The 25,734-nt window shown below is 41.7% G+C and overlaps 1 protein-coding gene across 1 annotated transcript in view; it reads right to left on the bottom strand.

Moving 5' to 3' along the window:
• The window catches only part of LOC131721046 (insulin receptor-like), an 88,269-nt gene that overhangs the window by 46,689 nt on the left and 15,846 nt on the right, over positions 1-25,734 (bottom strand). Inside the window, exon 2 of the mRNA XM_059014064.1 lies at positions 20,055-20,600. Within this exon, the coding sequence (XP_058870047.1) occupies positions 20,055-20,600 (546 nt within the window). The remainder of the gene's footprint in view (positions 1-20,054; positions 20,601-25,734) is intronic.

The raw sequence follows: 25,734 nt of genomic DNA, 5'->3' as shown, positions 1-25,734 counted from the left end.
CGCCTGTCCATTTGTTCTTCTAAACGTTCTCCAGGGTTCATGCCAGGTCTCTGAAGTCCAGGGTCGAAGGAGGAGCAGGCTGAACTTGATATTCCCTGACAGACAGGTTAAGCCCCTTTGCTTTTCAATGCGATTCACTGCTGGAGCATGAAAAAAAGAAAAAGGCTTGAGGAAGGGTAAGTGCCTCTTTAAATCCTTCAAATGAGAACACTTTACCTTAAAAGACTGGTCCTGGATGGCAACGCTGCCTTGAGCTCCTTGTTAAACAAAGAAAGAAAAGCTCTCGGACAGGGAACACATCACCGCACTGACGCAGGAACGTTCATCGCGTAAAACAACAGAGCTGTTTAAGATGGCACAACCAATGCATTTGAGCACGAACTCTGAACCCACAGAGGTTTGATTTCAAAACATCAGAAAGATCAGTGCTCAGAGACACCCAGCAAGGGTGTGAGTCGCCTTGCATTAAAACTAAGGTGCTGAACAGTACAACCCTTTTCCAAACTAAGGGCTGCATCAGCTCACTGGAAGTTGCATTGCTGAGTTGCAGGGATAAAGTTAAGACTCCTATTGCAAAACAGTTTGAACCACTCCAGCTTTTAAATCATGAGCAGCATGAGTTACACATGTCCAATTAAAAACTAAAAGGCGATGAGGAGGTGGGTTCATGATTTTAAAATCGCAAAGTACAGCATCAGCTGGCATTAAATAACACAAAATAAGGCAGAGACATGCACATTCTTTGAACTCCCTAAAGTAAAAAAAAAGGGTGGAATGAACAGCCAGACCAACCAGTACGAGGCACTCTGTTCCTGTTATACAGCGCTCTCACAGATCAGGAGGGAGATTGTAGACTAGGATTCATTCGCTCTGTCACAGTTGCACAAATCAAATCACAGTTGACCTGAATTGGTGTAATCAATGGTTACAGGAAGCGATAGGGTGTTTTGCTGCACGGATGTAATTAAACATTTGCTCAGGACTGTGTACAAGTTGCATACAGTGAGGCACATGACACAGATCATCACTGGGTAAGGAAGCACACAGAATGTTGAAGTGCTAATAGAACATTTGTAGAATGCCCTGGTGTCACGTTATTCCTTCAATAAAAGGATTAAGCAAAGCAAGCATTGTGCAACTATCAACGTGTACTGCTGCAAAATTCCCAGGCACTTACAAAATACAGTGCCACTGCTTCCTGAGGAACCTTGGACCCAGACAATAGAAAAACAACTCATTTTACTTCCCATTAAAAGAATAACTGCAACATGCCAAAAAGAGACTTTTACAAATCCTGTTTGATGTTATAATTCAATCTCAGTGCCACAATACCTTGTCAGAGGTAAAATAAATAACGGGTGCAAATATGAAACAAAATAGCAACCAGCACACAGATAGAATTGTCAAGCGCTGTTCTGACTTTCATCAGCAGACATCTCCCATAACAATCAGGCTACGCTCGCATGGAGCTTGTTATTCAGACACCATGCATCACATCGCCAGAGCCAGGCTCTTTTGTTTACAGAATTGTAAATGCTGTTCCTGTTCGGCTGCAAAGAGAAAACAAGTCCTGGTAACTGCTGCCTGACAATTGCGCCGGCTACAAATCAAACAATTAAAATGACCTCCAGAAACCTCAAGCTGCTCACAAACATAACTCAGCTGCCCCATGAACCTGGCCATGGACAGAAAGCCGGCATTTACAGCCACAGTCCATCACCGCCCAAAAAAAAAAAAAAAAAACCATGCGAAAAAAGTGTTTGTTTATGACAGGACGTACGCACCAGCCTCCAGGGCAGGACGAGAACTGAAATGAATGTGGTCTTTGTTGTTTTCAGGAAGCAGCCCTAACAAATCAAATTACAGCTTTTGTTTTTTTTGACCTCGTCAAGCCAGTGCGTTCTTTTTTTTTTTTTTGAATCAAGGAAGTTTTCTCAAACAAATAACATGTTTACTTACTATTGCTAAGGACTTAAAACTGGTTAATGATTTACTTCATGTTCGCATTAAAAAACAAACATGTTTTCCAATTCCAGGACAGTGGCTGCTACCAAATGTTTATCCCTATGATTTTTAATTTACATATATATATATTTTACCATTAGGGGTTTGTTTAGAAAGGAAAACCAACAACAACAACATAAATATCATCAAAGCAGCAAGGAACGCATCAGTGGCGGGTAGGTGCAGTTACATTAGTGTTTTGAGTCGTGTCTTGCGAGTTTTAGACTGTTGCAATCGAGACGCACTGCAAAGAATTCCTGCAGTTCTAATAATCACAAGTTGAATCACACACATTCTTTCACCGTGCACACAAACCCACAAGAGCTGGGATGAAAAACACCACCCTCCTGTCTTGCACATGTCCTATCTTGTATGGAAAGGTAAATATTTGTCTCTTTGCTGTCACGATCTTTAATGTAATCTTTCCTTCAGGTCACACAGCTGCTTAAGCCTGGAATGAGCCACTGACGGCCCGGGAAATATACCATTGAACTGCTTCATTGCACGAGTCAGTAAAATGTTCTGCAAGTCTGTGTTACATATTTTCATACTAGAAGGATATTGTCTGTGTGATGCATGCACAGCCTGTTCCAGCGGTGGTCTGCCAAGAACTCTTCTGAAAAAAGGACATTCGCTAATAAATGATAGAAATATCACTTAGATGAACATGAGTAATAGGCTTAATCTGACAGCATTTAAGTGCAATGCTGTCTTATAACATCAATGAGTTGCTGCACTGCTCTGTCGTCATTCTGTTTAGCAGGCCTGTTTCTGATGTGGTCGTTTCATGACCCAGAGTTTGAGAATCACTGTTGATTTTTCTTTCCAGTACATATTTTCAAAAGATCTATAGAAGGTAGTAAAATACAGAAAAACAGGAACATAAAAAAAAAAGTAACCGAGTGGTCCTAATGTACGATAACGCACATAGCACCCCGACGAGAAATCTCAAAATAGTTTAGCCAGTGGGTAAGCAAGCAGTTCTCGAGAGGGTGCCCAGTCCAATACTAGCTGTTAAATATTCTGATCTGGGTGCTTAATATTTACCACAGCACCACTTGCTTCTATATTTTGTGGGCTGTAAATCTGTGTTGCTTGCAGATCCCCTCTTGGCAAGGATTGATAGTTACTTGCAGTCTTTTTTTTTTTTTTTTTTTCATTTTGTGCGTTAAGATCACATAAGACTCTTAGGAATGCAGCAGTGCGCTGGTTAGCAATTATATGGCAAGAAGTCGTCGTCTGTGAACAAATTATTAGAGAGAGAGAGAAGGAACCTTCCTGGTATATTAGAAGACAATTCCTGATAAGAAAAAAAAAACATTATCGCTACTAAAAATAGCACATCCACCCGTTGTGAATTTGTTTAAAATGACGCCAGCCAGCATTGCTAATAATGACATGTGTTATTGTTAACGTACAATTGTTCTGCCACCTCAAATATGCCAAAACTTCTTCACTGTCTGAACCACCCCTCCGTGGAGACTCCGTGTCGGAGGTATGTGTTATTAGTACTTTGGGAAATGGCAATGTCTCAGACACCTGGCTCCACTTGTTTGACTCCTGTCCCCCTTTCCTGTTCAGTAATGTAACACACCTGGAGTAAGATATCACCTGAGACACCCCACCCCTCTCCACTCCCTCCCTCCCAACCAACCACCCACGCTTACAACACAGCCATCTCTGCAGGTATCTGAGCCAGGCCTGACCAGAGAAGTCTGTCATTTCGAGGCCCTGAAATTCCACATGTCTGCATACCAGAGAGAGAGAGAGAGAGAGAGAGCGGGAGAAAGAGTGAGGGAGAGGGAGGAAGGAGGCAGGGTTTTCACATACAGATACACAGGGTGCTTTTTAGAGGGTGTACACACTCACACACACGCACGCACACTGATCCCAGCAAAATTAACAAGCTCACTTCACTCAAACAGTTCCAAACTCATAACGTATAAAGGAAGGGATTAAGTGTCCTGTTTGGCTTCCTTTTTTTTTGTTTTTTTCGTTTGTTTCTGTAGCAACCGACTGCTCCAAAAACACAAGCAATTTATCTGCTGTGACTAAAGGTCACACGAGATTCTAATGCGACAGCGAGAGAGAGTCCAGTGTAAACGGAGGACGTCTGTTTTGTTACTCCGTTCCTCCTTCGTTATGTTATCGATGTAGAGACAGTATGCCTCTGTGTATAGGATCGATACTGCTACAGAAAGGGAACCGAGTTATGTATAACTCATGAGACAGAATAAAAGTCTCACTTCCCTGAAACGCTGCGTGTCTGTGCCCTCTCATTGAACCGCTAAGGACCCCTCTCAGCGACCCCCCATCAAAGCATTTTGTTTTCACTTTACCCACCCCCAGAAAAAATACACTTTAGTAGCGTACAAGTGTATGATGCTTTCTACACAAGCAAAAAACACTTAATTGGGCTTCTTTGCACAGCATGACATTGGAAACTAATCAGTAGTAAGTTTAGGGTTTGATAATCGTGTTTTCCGTACGTGTCAAATGTCTTCAAATCAGGGGTTGAATCTGTTCTGCCCAGTTGTGTTCCTTGATAAGTTGTTTCAATGATCCAAAAATGAGAATATCTATGCTAACCTTGTATCTGCTTTTGTAACTACTGCTTATGGATCTGGTTCTGTATGTGGAAGGTAGGCTATTCGTTTTTCTTGTGTGTGCAATCCGATTCATTTAGAAGATCCATCTACCTGTAGAGACATGCAATATGTAGCACACACTGTTGTGTAAATGGCCTCGTCCCACAGCGATTCATTAGTTATGAAAAATTTAGCCCTTAGAATATATTCTTCAATATAACCTTTATGCTCTACTGAATTTTTACTTTTATATAAATCAATTTAAATTTTTTTTATATTAAAAAAAAAAAAAAAAAAACACAACATCTGTGCACAGGACAAAACAATACTTAAATTTAAAAAAAAGTATGGTGCTAAGTTATAAAAGTCTGAGAGGTATATTCAGGAAACAGCTTAATAACAAGCAAAAAGCTGAATTGGCCGTTTGAGACAATGAGATTTGTCAGGATGCATGTCATTGTTTAGGTGTTGAACAGTTATTTCCAGGATGTTGCATATCATGTATTTTGGCACTCTTGCCCTTCCATACCTTGATGCAGTGACAGCTCAATGGAACTCGTTTCATGCAGGGATCATCACATGCCTCCGTCCCCTTGGGGCCAGAGGTCACAGCGGGGTCACATTCTCTGAAGAATGAAGCGGTAATAAGGGGCATTTCCTGGCCACCGACGCCGTGGGCTGCAAGACTGGGCTCCAAATATAGACCCTGAACTAACTAGCCATTCATTACTTCGAAAATACACAAGCTGTATTTATGTCATTTGACACATTACATTTAGACTTAACTTTTGCGTTTAACAAAATGAAGGAGTAAGTTATCATAAAAAATATAGTTATAGAGAAATTTAAAACAGGTGGATGCCAGTTAAAAATGCTCCAAAAAAAAAAAAATACAACAAAAGTAGCCGGTCCTCAAATGAGGGCAACGGCACTTAATGGGTTAATTATAGAACACACATTTTAGAATCTGGAGATACTCAACACTCCATCAACAGAACTTAAAATGCATGGTAACAATCTTGTGTAAAACCTCACAATGGCAGTGCTTTGCACATGCCTGAAATGCTTCAAATTCCAATATAAAGGCTTGACGTAGTTTAAACTACACAGAACGCATTCAAAACACATTTCAAATCAACCGGAACCAACAGTAACTAAATCTAGTTTTGTTGGGCTGATACTTAACTAATAACGCTTCTTATTTTGGTATATAAACTTACATCATTTATTGAGGTAGAAATAATTATGCTGTAATACTTTCTGCGGTTGCTGTACAGCTGTTTTGTGTTTTCCTTTTACTCCTCAAAAATGTTTGCAAATTGCCCATCCCTTATACTAGGATACTTAAAAGAAGAAGGGGCATTTTCCATACGACTTAATAACTGAAAATCCTGGTAATTATTCCTTTTTAGTCCTTTAATGTGTTCTAAACACCGGGCCCTACTCACAAAGCTTTTGCAAGGATTGTTTTTTGGAGTGAAATTAACCTTCTCTTAGGTTTAACAGTGCTTTGCAAAAAATGAGAATAAACTACGTATGCTTGCTAAGGAGAAAACCCCCCTTTTTACAGAAATATCAATTCTGTAAATAATTAATAGCACAGCTATGCAGTTCCCCTTATGAGCAGGAAGAGGGATGAATGGGGCAGCCCCGGGGGAAACCTTTTTTCTTTTTTTTACAAGCTGCAAGACATAGTTTTGGGTTTGGTTCCTAATTCTCTCCAAACAATTGCTACGGGGGCTACTCACAAAGCTTTAACCCGGGGAGTTATTCGAAGAATGTCTTTGATATTCATGATATTGTTCTAGTCAGTTTCTGGTTTCTTTACCAACGAATGGGCTAGTGATGCTGCACAAGAGGGCTTTTGAGTCAGGCTGACTGCTTGGAAACATGTTGTTTTTGGAAGACGTTTCTGGTAGAACTCATAATGCAAAAAAAAAAAAAAAAAATGATGTGGTGTGTGCATGACCATGAAACGCAGTTAACATGCTTAATGAGCACAGGCATACTGAAGCTGTGTGCAATCTGGTTACAAATTCTTTTATTCTGTTGTGATTTCTGGTTTTGTTTAAAGCTCCCTGATCTTCAGCCCTTTTGTTTGGAGAAAAAAAAAAAACACCGCACACATTCTTTAAATACCTCAAGGGTACTCTGTACCAAATTACTTGCTTGTCTAACTTTCTGAATGATCTCCACAAAAAAATGCGACCACAAATGGCTTAACAGTTCCTTTGAAGCCGGCACACCTTGCTACTGTTGGCACAAACAGTTCATATAATTGTTTTATAAAATGCACAGCTGTTGTGACTGCTAACCTTGTGACTATCCCACATTCTTCTTGAATGAACAGCAAAGTGATGTAAATGGCAATGCCTAATCTGAACGTCCCGAGCTGTCAGAAGTGACACCACTAGGCATTGTACAGCAAGACATTATAATACCTCTGAGCCAATTCATATAGCTCTTATCCTAATCCCCCTATCAAACCGAAGGTGGTTCAGGTATTTCAGGTTTGCCAACACTTAAAAAGGCAGGTATCAGATGAACATAAAGCAAAGAATGAGTCACGCTGGCAGGATACTGGCTGGCTGTCTCCCCTCCCTGGCAGTGTACTTATCCTTTCCAGAGCAGGTGTACTAAAGAGTCCTTCAAGTGCAGTCAGGTTTCAAATATACGCTGCTGAATAACTGGGTCAAACGTGACTCAAGCTTCAAAAGGTTTTAACGGTTTGCAGGTAGGTACACGCCAAACGCATGACACGAGGACAGCTGCTGCTGGTCGGTCGGTATATTTCTGTAAAACTCGGTACTGCTATTTTAACACACACTGCACGTGAAAATCAGTGGCACATATCTGTGCGTTTGAAATACAGGCTGCTGAAGGTGCAACTGTATTGCAATCCTCTTTTTTGAGCCTTGACATTTGTACACAAGCCCATAAAGCGCATGATCTTGCCTCTCTTCTCATGCTAACCCAGTCGCGCTGTCATCAATCACGCAGAAGTGTTACCTTATAAACATGCAAACGAGACATGATGAAGTAGGGTTATATACTGCAACACCAGCGGCCCAGTTTTAACAGTTTGTAAATGCTGTATATATTTTTAGTTTGCTACTCCTGATACAGACACTACACAGGCACCTAGCTGTTTACTGAAATATTGAAAGGCAATAATACTAATTCTGGTGTATCCGTTTTGTTTGTTTAGCAAACAGGCTGACAATCAAAGCGAGAGCAAATTAGTGTGATAAGGAAACAAAACAAAACGAAGCAGCGGCCATGCGCAGTGGGCTTGTTATTAGAAAAACGGCCTGCAAGGGAGAACTGGCTAATCCGCCCTACAACCAGTTGGCCTGGAAACGGATTTCATTTTACAGGCTATTAAAAACGCACTCGCTAAAAAGTGCCCTATTATAAATCTGTGGAGGAGTTAGTTCATTTGGGCGATGGGTCATCTGACAATTTGTTTTTGCCAACGCTCCTAGTTACATAATCCTGCTTCTTTCATAACACCACAACACTGGCCTACCTTCAAATCCCACTGAATACCCCTCAGAAGGCTCACAGGCCCCGGTCCAAGGTTCTCACAGCTCCTATTCAGAGAACATTACACATCCCAATGGGTCCAATCAAATAGGAACTGCTGAACAATAGAAGGAAATAATGAGGAAGTCCGTTCCGTGACCTTTTAAACCAGCTATTGTTGCCCACGGAGACTGACACGGCGCCAGCGTTTCCTTCTCGTATCGGGAGAGGACCACGATTGGCCAGTGTGAATCCACCAGCCCCTGTGTTGGGAACAACTAACACACACACAGAGACTGTTGCATCACAGTTACTTTCTGTCGCCTGGCAACTCAGGAACTTTCCACTACAACAGGTTATTTATACACGTTTTTCTTTGTGTGCGTTGAGGTCTTAAGACTAATCGCTAGCACGAGGATGCACGCAAACCATACTCCAGAAGTCCTCTGACCTAATGCTTGGGAACGGATTGGCGGAGCTTTCAGGGGACTGTCTGTGCTGATTCCACACCAGGTTAAACCGCACTTATCTTTACTGGCATGTCCTTAAAGTAAACAGGACCAAATAAGGACATCTTCCACAACAGTACAGTGCAGTGTCCCGATTCACGGGAGGAGCTTCAAAATGGAACAGGACTAGATCATCATTTAGTTTTTTCCGTTATGAATTTTGGTGCGGTCAGACGTGTCTTCTTCTATCTGTCCACAAGCAATTTAAATGTTTTGGGATATATATATATATTTAATATTGAACGTGTGGTTAGTAAGTAAAAAATACTTGGAAGACTAACCACAGAGGGATGTAGCTCTGAGTTTCTGTTCATAAATATATTACTTTTGCGTTATCCACTTCATGATCATGAACACATCCTTTTCTGCTTAAACTAAAGCCAGACATCCATTTGGGATAAATGCTGTGCAATCAAATCTTTTCATTTAAGCTATAATTCTAATTCTAGTTCAAGATCTTTTTTTTAATATGGACCTTTAATGTTGTTTTTCAGTCTTCTTAAAACTTTCTTTGAATCTTTGAAAAAAATAAAATAAAAAACATAACACAAAACAAAACAGGGCAGTCGTGACAAAAATCACACTCTGGGGAACAACACAACAGAAGGAGTCGCACAAAGGAAATATAAGCGATGGACATAAAAAGGAAGGACTTTCATAAATTACAGTACATGCATTCAAAACCCATGTGCAGGAAACTCAAGGCAGGGATGCCGGTCCTCTCAAAGCAGGCATTTCATGCCCAGTTTGCAGCCCTGCACGTATATTATTATCATTGCTATTAATGCAGGCAAGGTATCTTAGGAGCCCAGCAGCTCTTTCATTGCAGTGTGTTGTTTTTTGTTTTTTGTTTTTTTATTCCACGACCAGATTTGGGGTATTTCCAGACATTTTGCCCATAACAGCAATTGAAAAAAAAAAACAAAACACACAGCAGGTTATGAGCTCATAGAGAACACAAGGGCTACAGAAATAAATGCATTAAAAAGATTTACATTGGCCAAGGACTGTTTATTATTATTATTATTATTATTATTATTATTATTATTATTATTATTATTATTATTATTATTGGATACTGCTAAAATCTAATTTTAAACAGTGGCATATTAGCATATTTCTGCTGGTTATTAAATAATACAAAAGAAATTTGATTACACATTAATTTGCTTTTGGAAACCATACCTGAACCAGTGCTAACTAAACTCATTTTCACTGTCCTAAACCATTTATCCATCCTCACCTCAAACACATAAATGCTACGGGTGGTTTAACTTCCTACTCTGTCCTACAAAAACTGGCAAAGGATTAAACGCTTTAAAAGACGTAAGAAGTAGTCTTGAAATTTGCTCGGCACGCCAAAGTTCACAAAAATCACCATAAGTAGTTGAGGAAGCTGCAATTGAGACCCGCATTAGAATAGGGAAATGCAGTACAAGCTGGGCTATGCAAATAGCTGCCATTAATAATCTCTAGGACAGAGCTGCTTCCAAACGCCCCAGGGGCTTCTTGCTGCTCATGAATGAGAGTTACTGTAACAATACAAACAGCCTGTACTAGCCGCCACTATCTGCTCACAACACTGCATGCAGCAAACCGCATCTGCTACTGCCCATTCTTAAAACAACACGCTCGTTCCCACTAATCAAATAGGAACACATTGCTTTCACACAATGCCAACCGCCCTCGGCTAAGAAGCGTTACAAACGTCCTTTTATTTTGAATAAACGTATATAATCTGCATGCAAAAAAGCATATATATATATATATATATATATATATATATATATATATATATATATATATATATTTTTTTTTTTTTTTTACAGTCAGGCACAGTGAACCGGTGCACCACAGAAAGCCCCGGCACAGTCAATTATACTGAACCAGAAACCGAGTGCACAGAAGGGCGGTTCTCAGATAGGTCACAGCAGGGGAGTAAAGCACCGGCCTTTCACTTCAGGAGGCCTGCTGGGCTCCAATCCAGTGCAGGTCCAACGGTTGGATGGCCGTGGAAACTGACCTGCTCCTTCAGCTCGAACAGGATGGTCCTCCTAAGACAGGGGTAAGGCCTGCTTGCAGGGCACTGTGGGGAAGCTCACACCAATCGCTGCCTGTGTTATCCCTGCTCTGTCGATGAGCCGAGACTAGCAATCCATGCTTTGGTTTAAATGAATGCGCCGTCACTTCACTATCCTGCATTGCAGGTGTTCTGCAAACTCTTCGAAGCTGAAATCGTTTGCAAGTCATCAGCCCTAGCCCAGCCTAAATGCCCTTTGTAGGGTCTTAGAAACTTCGTATACTTGCATCCCATGTTCATTGTGAGATTCCAACCTGGAATTACAGTGAGGCACTGTGATCCGACCAACAGCAGCACCTTTAAATTCAGAACATATAAAGCCCGATAAACTTTTTTCTTTTTTTTTTTTTTTTTTTTTTTTTTTATAACGCCGGTCGACAGAGTCCTGCCATCTACCATAGACGTGCGGAGGCAATAACAGCATGCAGACACACCTGTCATCAAAGGAAACAGAGGCTTCCCCTTGTAACCACAAGCCCTCTTTTCTGCTGGAAGAGACGACGTGATTGTTCTTGGCATGGCGCTCCCCACTCTCCAAGCTGGCCCGTGCTGGCAGCGAATCCCATGCAGAAAGCTGTGAGGCTGCACAGCTCTCACACGCACTGCTCATGCCTCGCAGAAAAAGAATGGCTATAGTTAATCAAATAGGAAGCGCGCAGGATGGGGATCAAGCAGTGCTGATAATAAAGATGATAAAGTGATATTCTCTCCCTGAGGTTCTGGCGCCCCGCTGCACACTACTGTGTGTTTTAGTGGCAATGGCACTGGCTACTAGACCTGGGGTCAATCACAGTTTTTGTGCAATTGCACTTTGTAATTCATTGCAGTTACAATGTAATTCATCTCAGTTACAATGTAACTTTAACTGAACATTGGCACACCTGCATCATTGTAATTACACCATATAACTGATCATTTCCAATTGAATTACACACCTTTCCAAGCTTAATCATTCACTTTTTTGTGTTGTGTTTTACACTGAGGGATCATTACTCTTGTATTTTCAACCACTTCTAGCGACCCCATTTGTTTGAAAAAAAAAACATTGTACAGTAGCATAGTATTTTTCCGTTTTTGTACCTGTGATTATTGCTTCGTTATTCAGAACAGAATAAACATTTTACTTTTTTAGTATCATTGTAATTAGAATTGTCATTACTGCAGCATAATTGTAACTGTCACGGTAATTAAACAAACTATAACTGTAATTTCAGCAACCCATGCCGCTGTAAGATTGCAATCGTAAATCAGAATTATAAAATACAAGCAGTTCACCTGAACGGTTTTGATTGCGGACAGAAAACGACATCCAGGATTGTTTAAAACCATTCCGCTGTCGTTGCAACACGTTATCAGAGAGGAGGGATACGGTGCCGGCAAAGTGAGCAAAAACATTATTAACTGGTAGTGGATCACAGGGGCAGCAGCCACTGCAGTGCATGCTCCAACAAAACATGCACTTTATTACAAATTGGATAATAAGCAACAGCAGTCCTAGCAATAACATTTAATTGCACTCTCATTAGAAAACAGTTCAGAACAGACTGCTTTACATCACGGAAAGCCAACACTGCGGTTTTCAATTTGTTCTCAACACATACCAGTCCTATGACCTACGAGTACTACTGTAGCTTTGGAACTGTGTCCCCAACAAGATCAAACAAGACCAGCTGAGCAGAATTACTAAATTAGACAGCGTTCTGCTGAGCCAAGAAAGGACTGGAGTAGATCAAAGGTAACTGACCCTCTCATGTCGATGGGCCACTCCAAACACCTCCAGAGGGCTCCTATTGGGGGACTCGGGAAGGATTTAGGGGGAATAACGTCAAACCACAAGAAGCTGAGCAATCCAGTGCAGTAGCGGAGTCTAAATGCAGTGCCGTCCGTATAGCCAGACGCAAAGAAACACAGGACAGAGGGAAAGTTTTTATTATAACAATGGATCAGAAAATCCAAGTTCTGTGTCTGAGGGGTTGACAGTACAGTTATAATTTACAGCACGATGGTATTTCATTCACTCATTTATCAATTTCAATGGATTGTATCAGGGGAATGACAGTGATGCAGCATCTTGAGTCCCGTTGGTTTGCTAGCAGCAGCACACAGACGCATTTAAAAACACCACACAATGACAATTCCCAGCACACGACAATAGGATCCGACAACAGGAAACTCGGGGAACAACCTCACGGTGATCAGAAGGCAGGCTGCTTGTGGTGCCGTACAGAAATTACAGATTACAGAAATCATTATTTCGACATACTGTAACTGGCATAGGCGGATTTGCGGCCAGCTGGTGACCACCTTACAGTACCTGGGATGTGTGATGTTTAATTTCTCAGAGCAAACCAGACTTAAAATTATTCAACTAATTGAATTCACTGAATTCAGACCGAGCTGTCCTGCAGATTTATTTTTTGAGTATCAGATTGCGTACGTGGGAGTCACGATTTAATAGCTGCTGTGCAGTAGCAAGGGAGCCCTCATGGAACATTAGTCTCAGCCAGGATCGTTATAACGTAACCTTGAAGTGTTTTGGTCTAGAGAATAAACAGCGTTTGACAGAGAATGAGAAACATGTGAGTTAACGACACACAAGGCTTGCTGTACCTTCCTTCACTGTTCAGTGTGACGTCTGTGTGTTTTTTTTTTTTTTTTTTTGTAAACATCTCCTACTGCTGGTTACACTACAGGGTTTGGTATTGTATCGTATTTGCTGTCAGATCCTATGGTTGATCTTTAGTTCCTTGTTTTCAGGAGACAAGGTTACTGCACGAAGTCCAATAACCCAGGCAGGAAAGATCAGTAGAAGTGTCAGTGCGACAGGAACTGGCCAGTGGAAAAATCAATCCGGCACAACTCGGGAATTATACCCAGGAGACCATGGAGAGGCTGGGTCTCTGAGCGGCTCCTGATTATATGAAAAGTTTAAGCATGAATGTCGGGCTGGCAAACAAGACGGCATTCAGCATAATACCAGAGCCTCTGTACAGTATAAAGCTCTGCATTACATGAACGCTGTCACAGCCAGAGCCCTTTGATTAGTTAAATGAACAGCCATGTACAGCAAGTGCAAAACAAGTTGTGTGATGTATCATGTTTTACTGTTCCGGTACAAAGTCAGCCAAGGAAATGGATAAGCGAAGAAAAGAAAAAAAAAAAAAAAGGGGGTTTTAATATTACTGTATAGAAAGCTAGGCACTTCAGGTGCTGAGATTTTAATGTAATGTTTTAACTTGTTTTTGGTTGTGCTGTTCATTTGTTTTTTTTTTCATGCCATAAAAACACATTAACCTTGGGTAAGTCTGCTTTGAAATGTCTTGTCCCTGGGGTTCAGAGATAAGCCACAGCAATTGTGTGAAGAATTAATTAAGGGGGGAAAATGCCCCGGGCTACCAGATTTCTGAGGAGATGTTCTGTTCACAATGTCAAGCGACCAACTGGATCCTAGTTCAATACGACAGGTTCATCCCCTCCAGTCTAGCACTTTTACAAAAAATGTAGACTTGAGATGTGCTTGTTAACAAAATTAATTTTAAAAAGCGTTAAGTATCGGTTTTGATCTGAGAATCTCTGTATCATGTCTGGCAATAATGTTTTTCCACAAACCAGCTCAGCATTCTTTTATATCAATACTCCTATGACAAACATTCTGCATTACAAATAAAATATTTCCAATAGGTGTCTTCACGAATTCTGCACTTATTTTACAGATAACCCGAGATTATGAGCAACTGGGCAAAAGTGCGCAGAACATAAAAAGAAGAGTCATTCTTTGATGTTAAATGTTGCAGAAAGTGTGAACTGTGAGGCTGGTCTAAATATAGCTTATAAAAGAGTTCAGAAGGTCAGTCTGGGATTCAATGTTTTTCAGTTGGCTTGGAGGCTTTTCACTCACCGGTTGTGTAATAGAGGCAGCTGCAGCTCATGAGCTGCATGGATACTGCTGCATTTTAATTCAATAAAATAAAGTGCCTTATGACACTTAAACAAAATCAGAAAAACTGGCCAAAAAAATCATTTCAAGACTGATTATCTGCGCAACGCATTTCATTTTGTTTATTTATTTAAATAAGCGCTTCTTTTGTTAATAACACCCACACGCTAAATTCTGTTAATTGTCACATGCCTCTGCCGGATCCACATCAAATTAGAATTCCAATCTGGAATTCCCGTTAGAACCTCGGAACACTACGAAAGCTCCGACTTCCAAACAAGCCGTGTCTTTTTATTTGCATTTATTGTATTTTTTTCCCTCCCGAGATGAACGTGCTCCTCTGAAGCCAGTGGTTTCTTGGCGGGTGAGGCACAAAATAACAAGAATGCTGTGCGTACCTGGGGGCTCGGACGTGTGATTTTTGCTTTGCTTTCGCCACGTTGTTGTGCACAGTTTCTAGATTACTGGTTGCTGTTGAAGTAGTATTGGACTGAGAGCTGCTATTGTGTTTTTATAATCCAGCGCAGGGTTCATTGTAACTGAACCCTAGCAGATAATGGTTTGAATTTATAAAGCATGGAATGGAGATGATGCTCTGTATACTACAGGAATGGGCATACTGTAGAAGCACTGAAAAGTAGTTATGAGTGGATCCAGGCTTTCTTATGAGCACACCTGTGCTTGTTACCTATAAGTGTGCGAGTTACATTTGCACTCCATGGTTAGATGCATATGCATTTTTCAACTGTCTGTGAACAATGATGAGCATTAATACCGCATCTAGGAATGTGTTTTATACATCTGTGTCTGTGTCTGTGTGTGTCAGTGTGTGTGTCAGTGTGTGTGTGTGTGTGTGAATATAACAGCGAAAGGGGATCAAGAGAAAAACAAGAAACTTAAAAATGAGGTCTTCACATAGCAGCGGGTAAATAGAAAGAAAAGGAAAAAAAACTCAGCAGCTCAAATAAACAAACGCAGACGGAAAAAATGTCAGTGTGTTAACACAAAGTCTGAAAACAAGCTGGACCACCACAGCTGTTTCTGATAAAAGGGGGAGAGGTTTGAGAGAGCTTCTGACATAAGCGTCCAATAAAACATCCCAGAACAATCACCAAGCCATGCATGCAGCCTAAACGATTCACAGAGGAACAGGACCTGCCGGTCTTGCACAAGAGTTTACAATTAGAGTACGCTTTGTGCCACTGGGCAAACTAATAATAATAATAATAATAATAATAATAATAATTTTATTATTATAATAATGGGACCCTGTGGGTGCCCCAGTAGCCAGACATGCAAATGTAAGGAATTCAGTTTTAATCGTTTCCATTCCATTGTCATGCTGACTTTTCCACGAAAGGAAATATCAATCTGAGCAATGCAATCTAGACAGCAGATGCGCAGTGGTTCCTAAAAAAATGTTTGCGTCTGCATTCAGAAAGAAGAGAGATCTGGGACAGGGGGAGAGGGAGTCTGTACATTCAATCTGAACCTTTTACTGGATGTGCCGGGGTAATCATAGCATGCCGATCATCACTAGGGACAGAAGGTGCATGTTGTGCTATTCGTTATTATGGGAGGAGCGCATACAGAACCAGAAATTAAAAGGTTCCTTTGTACGGCAATGATGCCACTGGTTCAGTACTTTTTATCTGAATGTGGTGTTTACTGTAGCAGAGTTCTCTTTTTTTTTTTTTTTTTTAAATCATCCACTAGACGATACTGTAGACAATATTAGGTGTCTACAGTACAATTGAATCAGTAATCTAACAACACTGCTGTCTGTCACAGCTTACCTTTTTTAAATCACATGCAGCACTTTGCAGAGCTCGTAACGGGTTAACAGTTAAGAGTATCATTTTTATATGTATATATTTCACAGCAGGCAAATGAACTCTGGAAGCATGACAACACTATCAGTTTTCTACTGCGGTCGCAGTTATCAAGATATTTGTTAAACGTCACCCCGCTATTATCTTCGTCTCAACAACCTCAGATTGCATATGGAATTGGATTACACTCCGAGGAGAGGCGAGCTGGGAAAGGACAGCCGTCCGACGCGAGAGAGTCTGGTCTGCTTTACACCGCAGGGATCTCTCAGCTCTGACTACCACAAGCCCCGCAACAGCCTAGTAAAGTCCCATCTTGGCAAGCTCTGGGACGGATGCCCCGCAGAGATTATCAAGTGTCCGCAGCCATCTGGCATACATTAAATACAGAGCAGGGGGGAAAAAAGCCAATTCTTATCACATCTTTGAAAAGCGAAACACAGAGCTTCCACTTCACGTGGCAGGAGATTGAAATTTAATGATTTTTTTTTTTTTTTTTTTTAGTTATTTATTTTTTTATGATTCATCTCCAGTTCAAGCTCACTCCCCTCCGGGTCTGACATATCTGTCTCGCAGTTCATCAATTCACAAGGCGTTTTGTTCCTCTCCTCCTCCTCCTGCAGCAGCAAGCAGCTAGCGATGGACCCCAGCCTCTCCAACACACTCCAGAGCTGCGATACTGAAAACAACATCTAACTGTATTGCTTTCTCACTTCATTTCCCCCCCCATCCTCTCCCTCTGGGTGAAACCATTTACCTTGGAGCGTGATAAAATATGATTGTCACCCGTTGGCATTAATAATACACGCCAACAAATTAATTTGCACCAAAACGTAAATCAATTCTCTACAAAGCCACAGTAAGGGGGACGACTTGAAAGGTCCATGCTGTTGAAATTCTTCTGTATGCCCTGTAGGACAAGCACAAGATCACACAACCAACGGTCAGGTATCAGGCCACAAAGGCTTCTGACAGCTCGTAAAAACAAGGGAATCGCAGCTTCAAAAGCAAAGCAACCCATAAAAGGCTGTGCTTCTAACATTCTGTAACCCTAAGTGTCGTGTGGGCTTTTTAAACACCAGGCAAAAGGTTTGAACAGAAACATCTGCGATCGCTTTTGTGTAACCGGGCTATGCCTCAATCATGATGGGCAGCGTCACATCATGACAGAAAGCCCTCCTCAGCCAAGACTAAACAAAGTCCTGCTGTTTACAGAACGTATTAAACACCTTGCAGATTTGTCCTGTCAAAAGTCAGTGCCGTCCTGGCTGCACATGGTGGCCCTACACCTTGTCCACAGCTGTTTCTCATTTTTCACTCAACCGCAGAATCTATGCAGCACAACAACGATCCACTCTATACTGCTGCTATACGATACAAATTAACTGTGTGTGTGTGTGTGTGTGTGTGTGTGTGTGTGTGTGTGTGTGTCTCCCCCTAGCACTTAGTGGTCTTTTTTCCTTTAAAACAGATTTCTTTTCCTGAACAAACTAAATTACAGACTTTAGTCCTCACCAGCGCTGCTATTTCCAAAGTACACCAGACCAAACACAAACACCCAGGGACGAGCTCAACAACATTTTTTGTCGTTACACAAACCTGCACCCTAACAATAAAGAAATAAACATGTGGTTATTTGTCTTTATTGTAGCAGTCAGTAATTTGGGGGCTCCTGTGAGCCATAAAGTAAGTTTGCGGTGGGTTCGAAAACCATAAAAACCCACACAATGCACAATGGAAGCCTGAGCAGTGACAGGTCCTGTACGGGAGTTTATTTCTTTTTAATATGATAGATGTAGGAACTACTGTTTGTATCAAATAACTGATAGAGGGGGGATTATGGGTGGGCATACTTCCCTCCACAAGGAAAACTTTGTAACTTTAGAATGTTGTTTTTTTTGTTTGTTTTTTTTAAACATTTAACAACATCATACATGCAATATAAAGAGAGACAGAGTTACCAGCTCTAAAAAAAGGCATTCAAAAATAATAATAATTTTCTGCTGTATGCAACAAGAGGTGCTCAGATCTAGAGTCCCGACAGCCAGAATGCCTCCCCTTATTTCAGGGAGCGGAGCTCCGACGTGTGTGAAATCTTGCATCACGGTCTGGAATCAGCCACAGCTTTGACATGGCACTTGACTGAACGAGTGCAAATCACACGACACTGAGTGGAGGCATACCTGCCTGCTGTCCGGGTTTCAGGATCTACTTTCAGACTCCCATTGCATTGCAGTTTGAGACATTCCAGCTTTTAGATTTGAGGTTACTTAATTTAGGCTGAACGAAAAACCTGGAGAGGTTCCTGTTTTTTTTTTTGGGGGGGGGGGGGGGGTTAATGCGCGTCGTAGTTTGTCTACTAGACTTAAGAAACGTCTTTCGTTACAAATTTACTGCATTTTGTCTGTGTCACAAAAGCAAAGTGTTTTTACTTGTAACTTTATTAGCTTACAATCTACAGCTTGCAAGCCTTCTACCAGCCCAACAAACGACAACAATCACTGAAAAGAAACAGGGGTTCAAATGGCTGTTAACACGCACCTGCTGTCAGCAAACAAGCTAGCTCCACGAAGCAACGACAGCTTTTCAAGAAAATACCAAACCTGATGGAAAACAATTTGCTATTATAAATCGTGCAGGAAACAGGATACTCGACGCCTGACTGCTATCCTCATTCCTCACAAGTAGTTTAAGTTCTTTAACACTATTATATATAGGAAAGACCTTTTAGGCATTCAAAGTTCTGAGCACAGAGGTCCTGGGAAAAGGGGGTTACATTCTTATGGCCCGGTCACCAGGCGATCATTACATTCAAGCTCCTCTTCTTCATCCAGTGTCATTTTCATTTGATCTTTCACATTCCCCTGCCGGAGGAGAGGCGACTTCCAACACCAGGCTGGGTGGAAGTTTGGATGTAATGAAAGATCTGGCATTACCAGACCTGCATTCTTCTTGTCTAAGCGGCAACAATGAGTTTAAAGGCAGGGCTTTCTTGTTTTAATTCCAAATTGAGCTCTCAATTACTTAATTAAAACATAATTTTTTGAACGAATAATTTGCTTACAATTAAACCTTTTTAATTGTTCTCGGCTCCTAAAAAAGTAGCAGATTTCAAGTTACTTATAAAATGTTAGTTAGCTTGAAATGTCCAACTTTTTAAGAGCTGAAAACAATTACAAAATGTCTAATTAAGCTCATTATTAGTTCAACTGAGGGTTCAGTTAAGTAAATCGAGAGCTCAGTTGGAATGAAAACCAGAAGATACAGGGGTCCCCGAGGACCGGGTTCAGGGTTCCCTGGTTTAAGGAAAACAGTATGAAGAAGAGCTGCCCCTGTTTAGATCAGGGAGAGTCCATTCAATTTCAGGACACTGTTCCAAACCTGCTCCCTAATTAGTAAACTGACCCTGTTGAGAGTCAGTTTAACGTTCCAAGACCTGGCTGGAACAAGATCCTGAAATTGGAGGAGCCAAGATGTTCCTACCCCTCATCTTAAACAGATGCAGATTTTCACATTGCACACAGGGAAGAGTCAAAGCCACCAAGCCCGCCCACCCACCGAGGATGGGGTCAGTTCGCTTACCTCGCTGGCAGTGATCCTGGGTCCAGCAGCGCTCTCCGAAGTGGACGTTGAAGGCGGTCTGGATGCAGCCCTTGCCTTTGATGGTGCCGGGACAGACGTCTCCGCACTCGCGATCGTCCTTGTTGGAGACGATGTAGTTGTCCTCCACCGAGTCGAGGATCTTGGACCAGTCGAGGGTGGACAGGTAGCAGAGCTCGGGGTTCTTCTCGATGCGCACGGCCCCCCGCGTCACGTTCATGAGGCTGTGCAGCCCGATCTCTTTGAGCTGCAGCATCTCGAAGAGGACCAAGGCGTAGTTGAAGAAGAGGTGGGTGCCCCGGATGACCGTCAGGTTGGGAAAGAGGTCCCGGAGACTCTCCAGCCCGTAGACGCGAAACAGCAGCAGGTAGTCCGTGATCATCACGAGCTTGGGGAACCGCAGGCCACTGAAATCCGAGGGTTTCGTCTTAAACATGAGCAGGATTTGCAGGTGACCTTCAATCACGGTGCAGTTCTCGATCATGTGCAGATGGGTGATGTTGTTCCGGATGTCCATACTCCGGCAAACTGCAGGAGAAAAAGAAGGAGGGAGAAGCGTTAATAAAAACAGCAATGACTTGTTGTCTTCTTGTTCTTCAGCTAGCAAAGGAAGTGGGGGTCGCTGCTGTATTGTGATTCTTGGTGGCGCACAATGGAAATCTGCATAAAGGTCTAGATATAAAACCATGAGATTATTACATACATCACGTAACCAAAAAAAAAAAAAAAAAAAATCATACCACACACAAGAACTTTACTGCAATTCTTCAGTACGAGAATATTTCATTTTCCAGCATTGCTGTTGATGCGCTCAGTACATTTTTTGTAAGGGATTTTAAAAGTTCACTGTAAATGCACGAACAGTGATTGCTGCTGAAATGTTCAAACCGTGCAATAGTATAAGAAAGTGCTATTGTGTGAAACGTTTATCGAGTGCAATTTGCAGAAGCCGACAGATTGCCAGCATCACACAGAGCTGCAGCACTGCAACACCATTGCTGTTTTTATCACCATTCAATTACAGGTGCATCCGCTGCATAACATGCTCTCTCCAAGCGAGAGAGATGACATCGCTAGCGACCAGCAATCAGAAAACTATCCTTAAGACAAAACGCTGTCGTCTATACCACTGTGCTACGAGGCCTTGCTAGTCCATACAACAGCTTTCTCCAACTTCTGTGCCAGAAAGCATCTCAGATTAGATCAGTAGGAATCTGGGTTTGTCCATCTTGCCTGACATGTCAATTAATTGTCCCTTCTATTAGTTCTTATTCTGTTATTTGTTACCAAACCTTTTTTCTATGTAATGCTTAGAGCACAGTGCTGATCTACATTTCAAATCTCATTGTTTATAACGACTTGAGTAATCAGAGGATTTCTGTCGCTGCTAAAGGAGTAAACGTATACGGTATTCAAATATTTCCCTCAAGATTAATGGCTGGCAATTTATTGTAAATCAAGGTCATGTACCCACTAGACCGCAGGGATGGAAACAAGACTCCCATTGCATAGCAGTCTGATCCATTCCTGGTTTAATAAGACACATCTGAGCTTGTTACCTATACACTGCTGGGTGAAACTGCTATGCAAACACAGTCTGATTTCCATCCCTGAGACCGTGAGGGATATAGTGTTTGAAAGCGGTTTGCTGTTGAAACAGCAAGATCTATGTGAAAGTGGCAAAACCACTGGCCCTGTTGATTTAGATGAAACAGGAGAACAGTATAAACCGGTTTTCTGTGAGCATCATTCAAACAAGCACTCTTAACAGCCCTAGTCTACTCTTCTGAACCCTTAATGTTTGTGTAGCAACAACAGATTTATTGCCATCAACACAAAAACAACTTAACGTACACCTGTCTTCAATAATGACTGTGCCTGGCTCAGTCTCGATTAGACTACAGCGTGTAGCAATAACTGTTATACAAACAGTAAACACGGTCAACTTGTCATAATATTGCTTGGGAACAAGGAACACAGAACAAAAACTGGTTACCAAATCCTTCCCTGGTCTCACGTGAGAGCGGTGGATTTGTCTGGATTGTGAAACCATCATAAACAGGCATCGGTTCCCATAGTAACAAGTCAGAGCAAGTAGAGGCACGGGGGGAGGTGGGGGGGGAATTTCCTGGGAATTTCGCTCAAAGGAGGATCAACGCCTGAAAGACCGCAGCAACAGTGCGATGCAGAGGAGTCTGCAAGCTCTTTACAACATACAAAAGCGTTGATGGTTTACAGATACACAGATTAGAATGATGTACAAGTTAACGATCAGTTGTTAATTTATCCGCAGTGTTACCAGCATTTCAACTAGAGATGCAACTGCAGCAGGGGCTCAGAAGGGACGAGCCTCAGTGGGCCGACTGGTCTTCTCTCATGTTCTTGTGTATAATGTGGGAAGGTACTGCAGAGCAGTCAGACAGACCCACACCTGCTGGCCCCTGCACAACATCTGTATCTAATTATACAAAGCAAAGCTCGTTAGCCTTTTTTTGTCACCCTGATTAACAGAATGCTGGAATTAAGCTAAATCATATGGATACGCACATGCCACGTGTACCAACCCACGGCTCCTCAATGCATCCAGAACTGCTGTCTGGTGCAGGGTTTTCAAACAAGCTATTCCAGTATTTAAACAGTTATTTATAATCACAATAGGATGTGACATTAAGGATGTCAGAATTGTCTTACAGCACGACATTGTGCCAACCCCCCCAGAACATTATATTATACTGAAATGTGAAGTCAATTTATCATCATCCTCATTATTATTATTATTTAAAATCAACAACAAAAAAGGATGGAAATTCTGCATTACAAATTTATGTCGTTTCATTAAGACCAAAAGTGCAATCGGTATACACAGTGAAAGAAGTCAAACCTGTACACGTACAGTGTGTGTGTGGGGGGGGCGGGGGGGGGGGGGCTCTCAATATAGCCATTCCCGAAACTGAAATAGCAAGCTCTTTATATAGTGGATAAACGCTTGGAATCAAGTAGAGGCAGCCAGAAGGAAACGGAACCCTCTTCAAAAGCACCCTTTCCTTCCCAGCAGTATCAAATAGAGATCCAGCTTGTGAACGTTAGCTAGCGTCACTATTTTCATTGTTAAAACCTCCAGGTACACGCTGGAACTGATCTCCTGGTGCAGATGGAAACACAGCGTCACAGCCCACTTTCCTTTGGCCTCCATACATAATCCCTAAAGAGGACTGATCCATCCAACACACCATAACAGTGTATATTTCCAAGCTGGGACTTTATTTTAAGCAGCGCATTCTCAATTGAGAATGTAATACACTGAGTATCAATAGTAACTGCCAGTCAGAAAGTGGAACACTGCAGTGCTGGAAGGCATGCAGGGAATTACCCCACTGGATGAGCGAGGACAGTATCATTGCCAATACAATTATCAGAGCAAGTAAGGCTTAAATAATGGGAGCGAATCCTAATCGTGCAGTAAATGCATTAAGGGTTGCAAGGCTGTTGAATTACTGCCTGTATGTAAGTGCTTTAGCATGACTGAAGAAACATGCAACACGTACATACATACACACTATATACATACACACTAATATATATATATATATATATATATATATATATATATATATATATATATATATATATATATATATATATACACACACACACACACACACACACACACACACACACAGTATATATATATATACACACACACACACACACACACACACACACACACACACTGCTGTGCAAAAGTCTTAGACACATTCAGGAGTTATATATAGATATCGATGTTATGAACATCAACAATTTACTCAAAGCCTCCACTAGTGTTGTCCACTACTATAACAACTTTGACCAAGCTTGTCATTTAGCAATCTTTAATTCACATTGCTCAGACTCTTCAAAAACTTGTGATCAAAACAACTCAAAAAGTAATCTATACATCTATACATGAGCAGCTAATATGAAGGGGGGGGGGGGGGGGGGGGCGTGAGAAGTGTCCAAAAAAAATAAAAAACACATCTTTTTAAAATATATACGTGACATGACGTACTCTAGATGGTGTGGGTTGATTCTATAGTAGTATTAAAGCAGGTTGATTCTATGGCAATTTATATATATATATATATATATATATATATATATATATATATATATATATATACATACACACACACACACACACACACACACACACACACACACACACAGGGAGGTGACTATTGGACAAAAAAAAGTTAGAGAAACCAAAACAAATAAGACGGACATACAAATGTTGAAAGGCTACAGCGTCCTGCTTCGTTGTGTGTATGAAAGGTTTTCACAGGACACTGCCATTGCCACCAGCCAGGACACCTGTTTTGCTATTGACTCAGCCTCCCATTCAAAACTACTCGGGTAGGAGCCTATTTATAATTGCTATCGGGTTACTGCCAACCAGCCAAAAGAATCCCTGATCTGGAGCTGTGATAAAAGAGCTGCCTTTAAACACTCACACCTCTGAATACAAGCCAAGAACCAGCCTGACTGAACTCCTAGCAATCACACCTCTGAATGCAAACCAAGAACCAGCCTGACTGAACTCCTAGCAATCGCACCTCTGAATGCAAGCCAAGAACCAGCCTGACTGAACTCCTAGCAATCGCACCTCTGAATGCAAGCCAAGAACCAGCCTGACTGAACTCCTAGCAATCGCACCTCTGAATGCAAGCCAAGAACCAGCCTGACTGAACTCCTAGCAATCGCACCTCTGAATGCAAGCCAAGAACCAGCCTGACTGAACTCCTAGCAATCGCACCTCTGAATGCAAACCAAGAACCAGCCTGACTGAACTCCTAGCAATCGCACCTCTGAATGCAAACCAAGAACCAGCCTGACTGAACTCCTAGCAATCGCACCTCTGAATGCAAACCAAGAACCAGCCTGACTGAACTCCTAGCAATCACACCTCTGAATGCAAGCCAAGAACCAGCCTGACTGAACTCCTAGCAATCGCACCTCTGAATGCAAGCCAAGAACCAGCCTGACTGAACTCCTAGCAATCGCACCTCTGAATGCAAGCCAAGAACCAGCCTGACTGAACTCCTAGCAATCGCATCAGTGTCATTTAATAATTATTAACTGCGCAGCGTTGCTGATGATCATTCCAACTCCTCTCTCTTTTGTGCACTTGTTTGAACGTGGTTTCAACCTGTACGTCCGTTTCATAGCTAACTTGAAATTTGTAACTGTTATTTAAATCTAAAACAACTAAGGTCTAATTAACCAAATTATCAGTTCAATGAAGGGTCTAGTTAAGTAACTGAGAGTTCAGATGGACTGAAAACCAGCAGACACAGGGGGTCCCCAGGACCGGGGTTGGGAGCCACTGCTTTAGGAGGCACGCTTGTTGTAAAAAGCCCTGGAGATGCTACAAAAGTTCAGCGGAAATCCGATAGCTTGTTTACTCAACTGTTATTACTATTTACAGAGCTTCTCCAACAGGGTCTGGTCAGTGCGTCTTGCACCCTTCTGCTCTTCACCAGTGTCTAGTCACTTCTCTGATTTTAAAATCGATTCACACTATTGTTTGAAGAATACAGTCAAGCCCAGAGTTGCTGATCAATTGTATAGAGGAGCCGCCTGAACCGCTTTGAATCTCGTGTGATATACAGGTGTGACTGTGACAAAA

Source organism: Acipenser ruthenus, chromosome 47, assembly GCF_902713425.1.
Source record: "Acipenser ruthenus chromosome 47, fAciRut3.2 maternal haplotype, whole genome shotgun sequence".
Lineage (NCBI taxonomy): Eukaryota > Metazoa > Chordata > Actinopteri > Acipenseriformes > Acipenseridae > Acipenser > Acipenser ruthenus.
The sequence above is the reverse complement of the archived record's forward strand: the minus strand, read 5'-3'. Positions and strand labels throughout refer to the sequence as shown.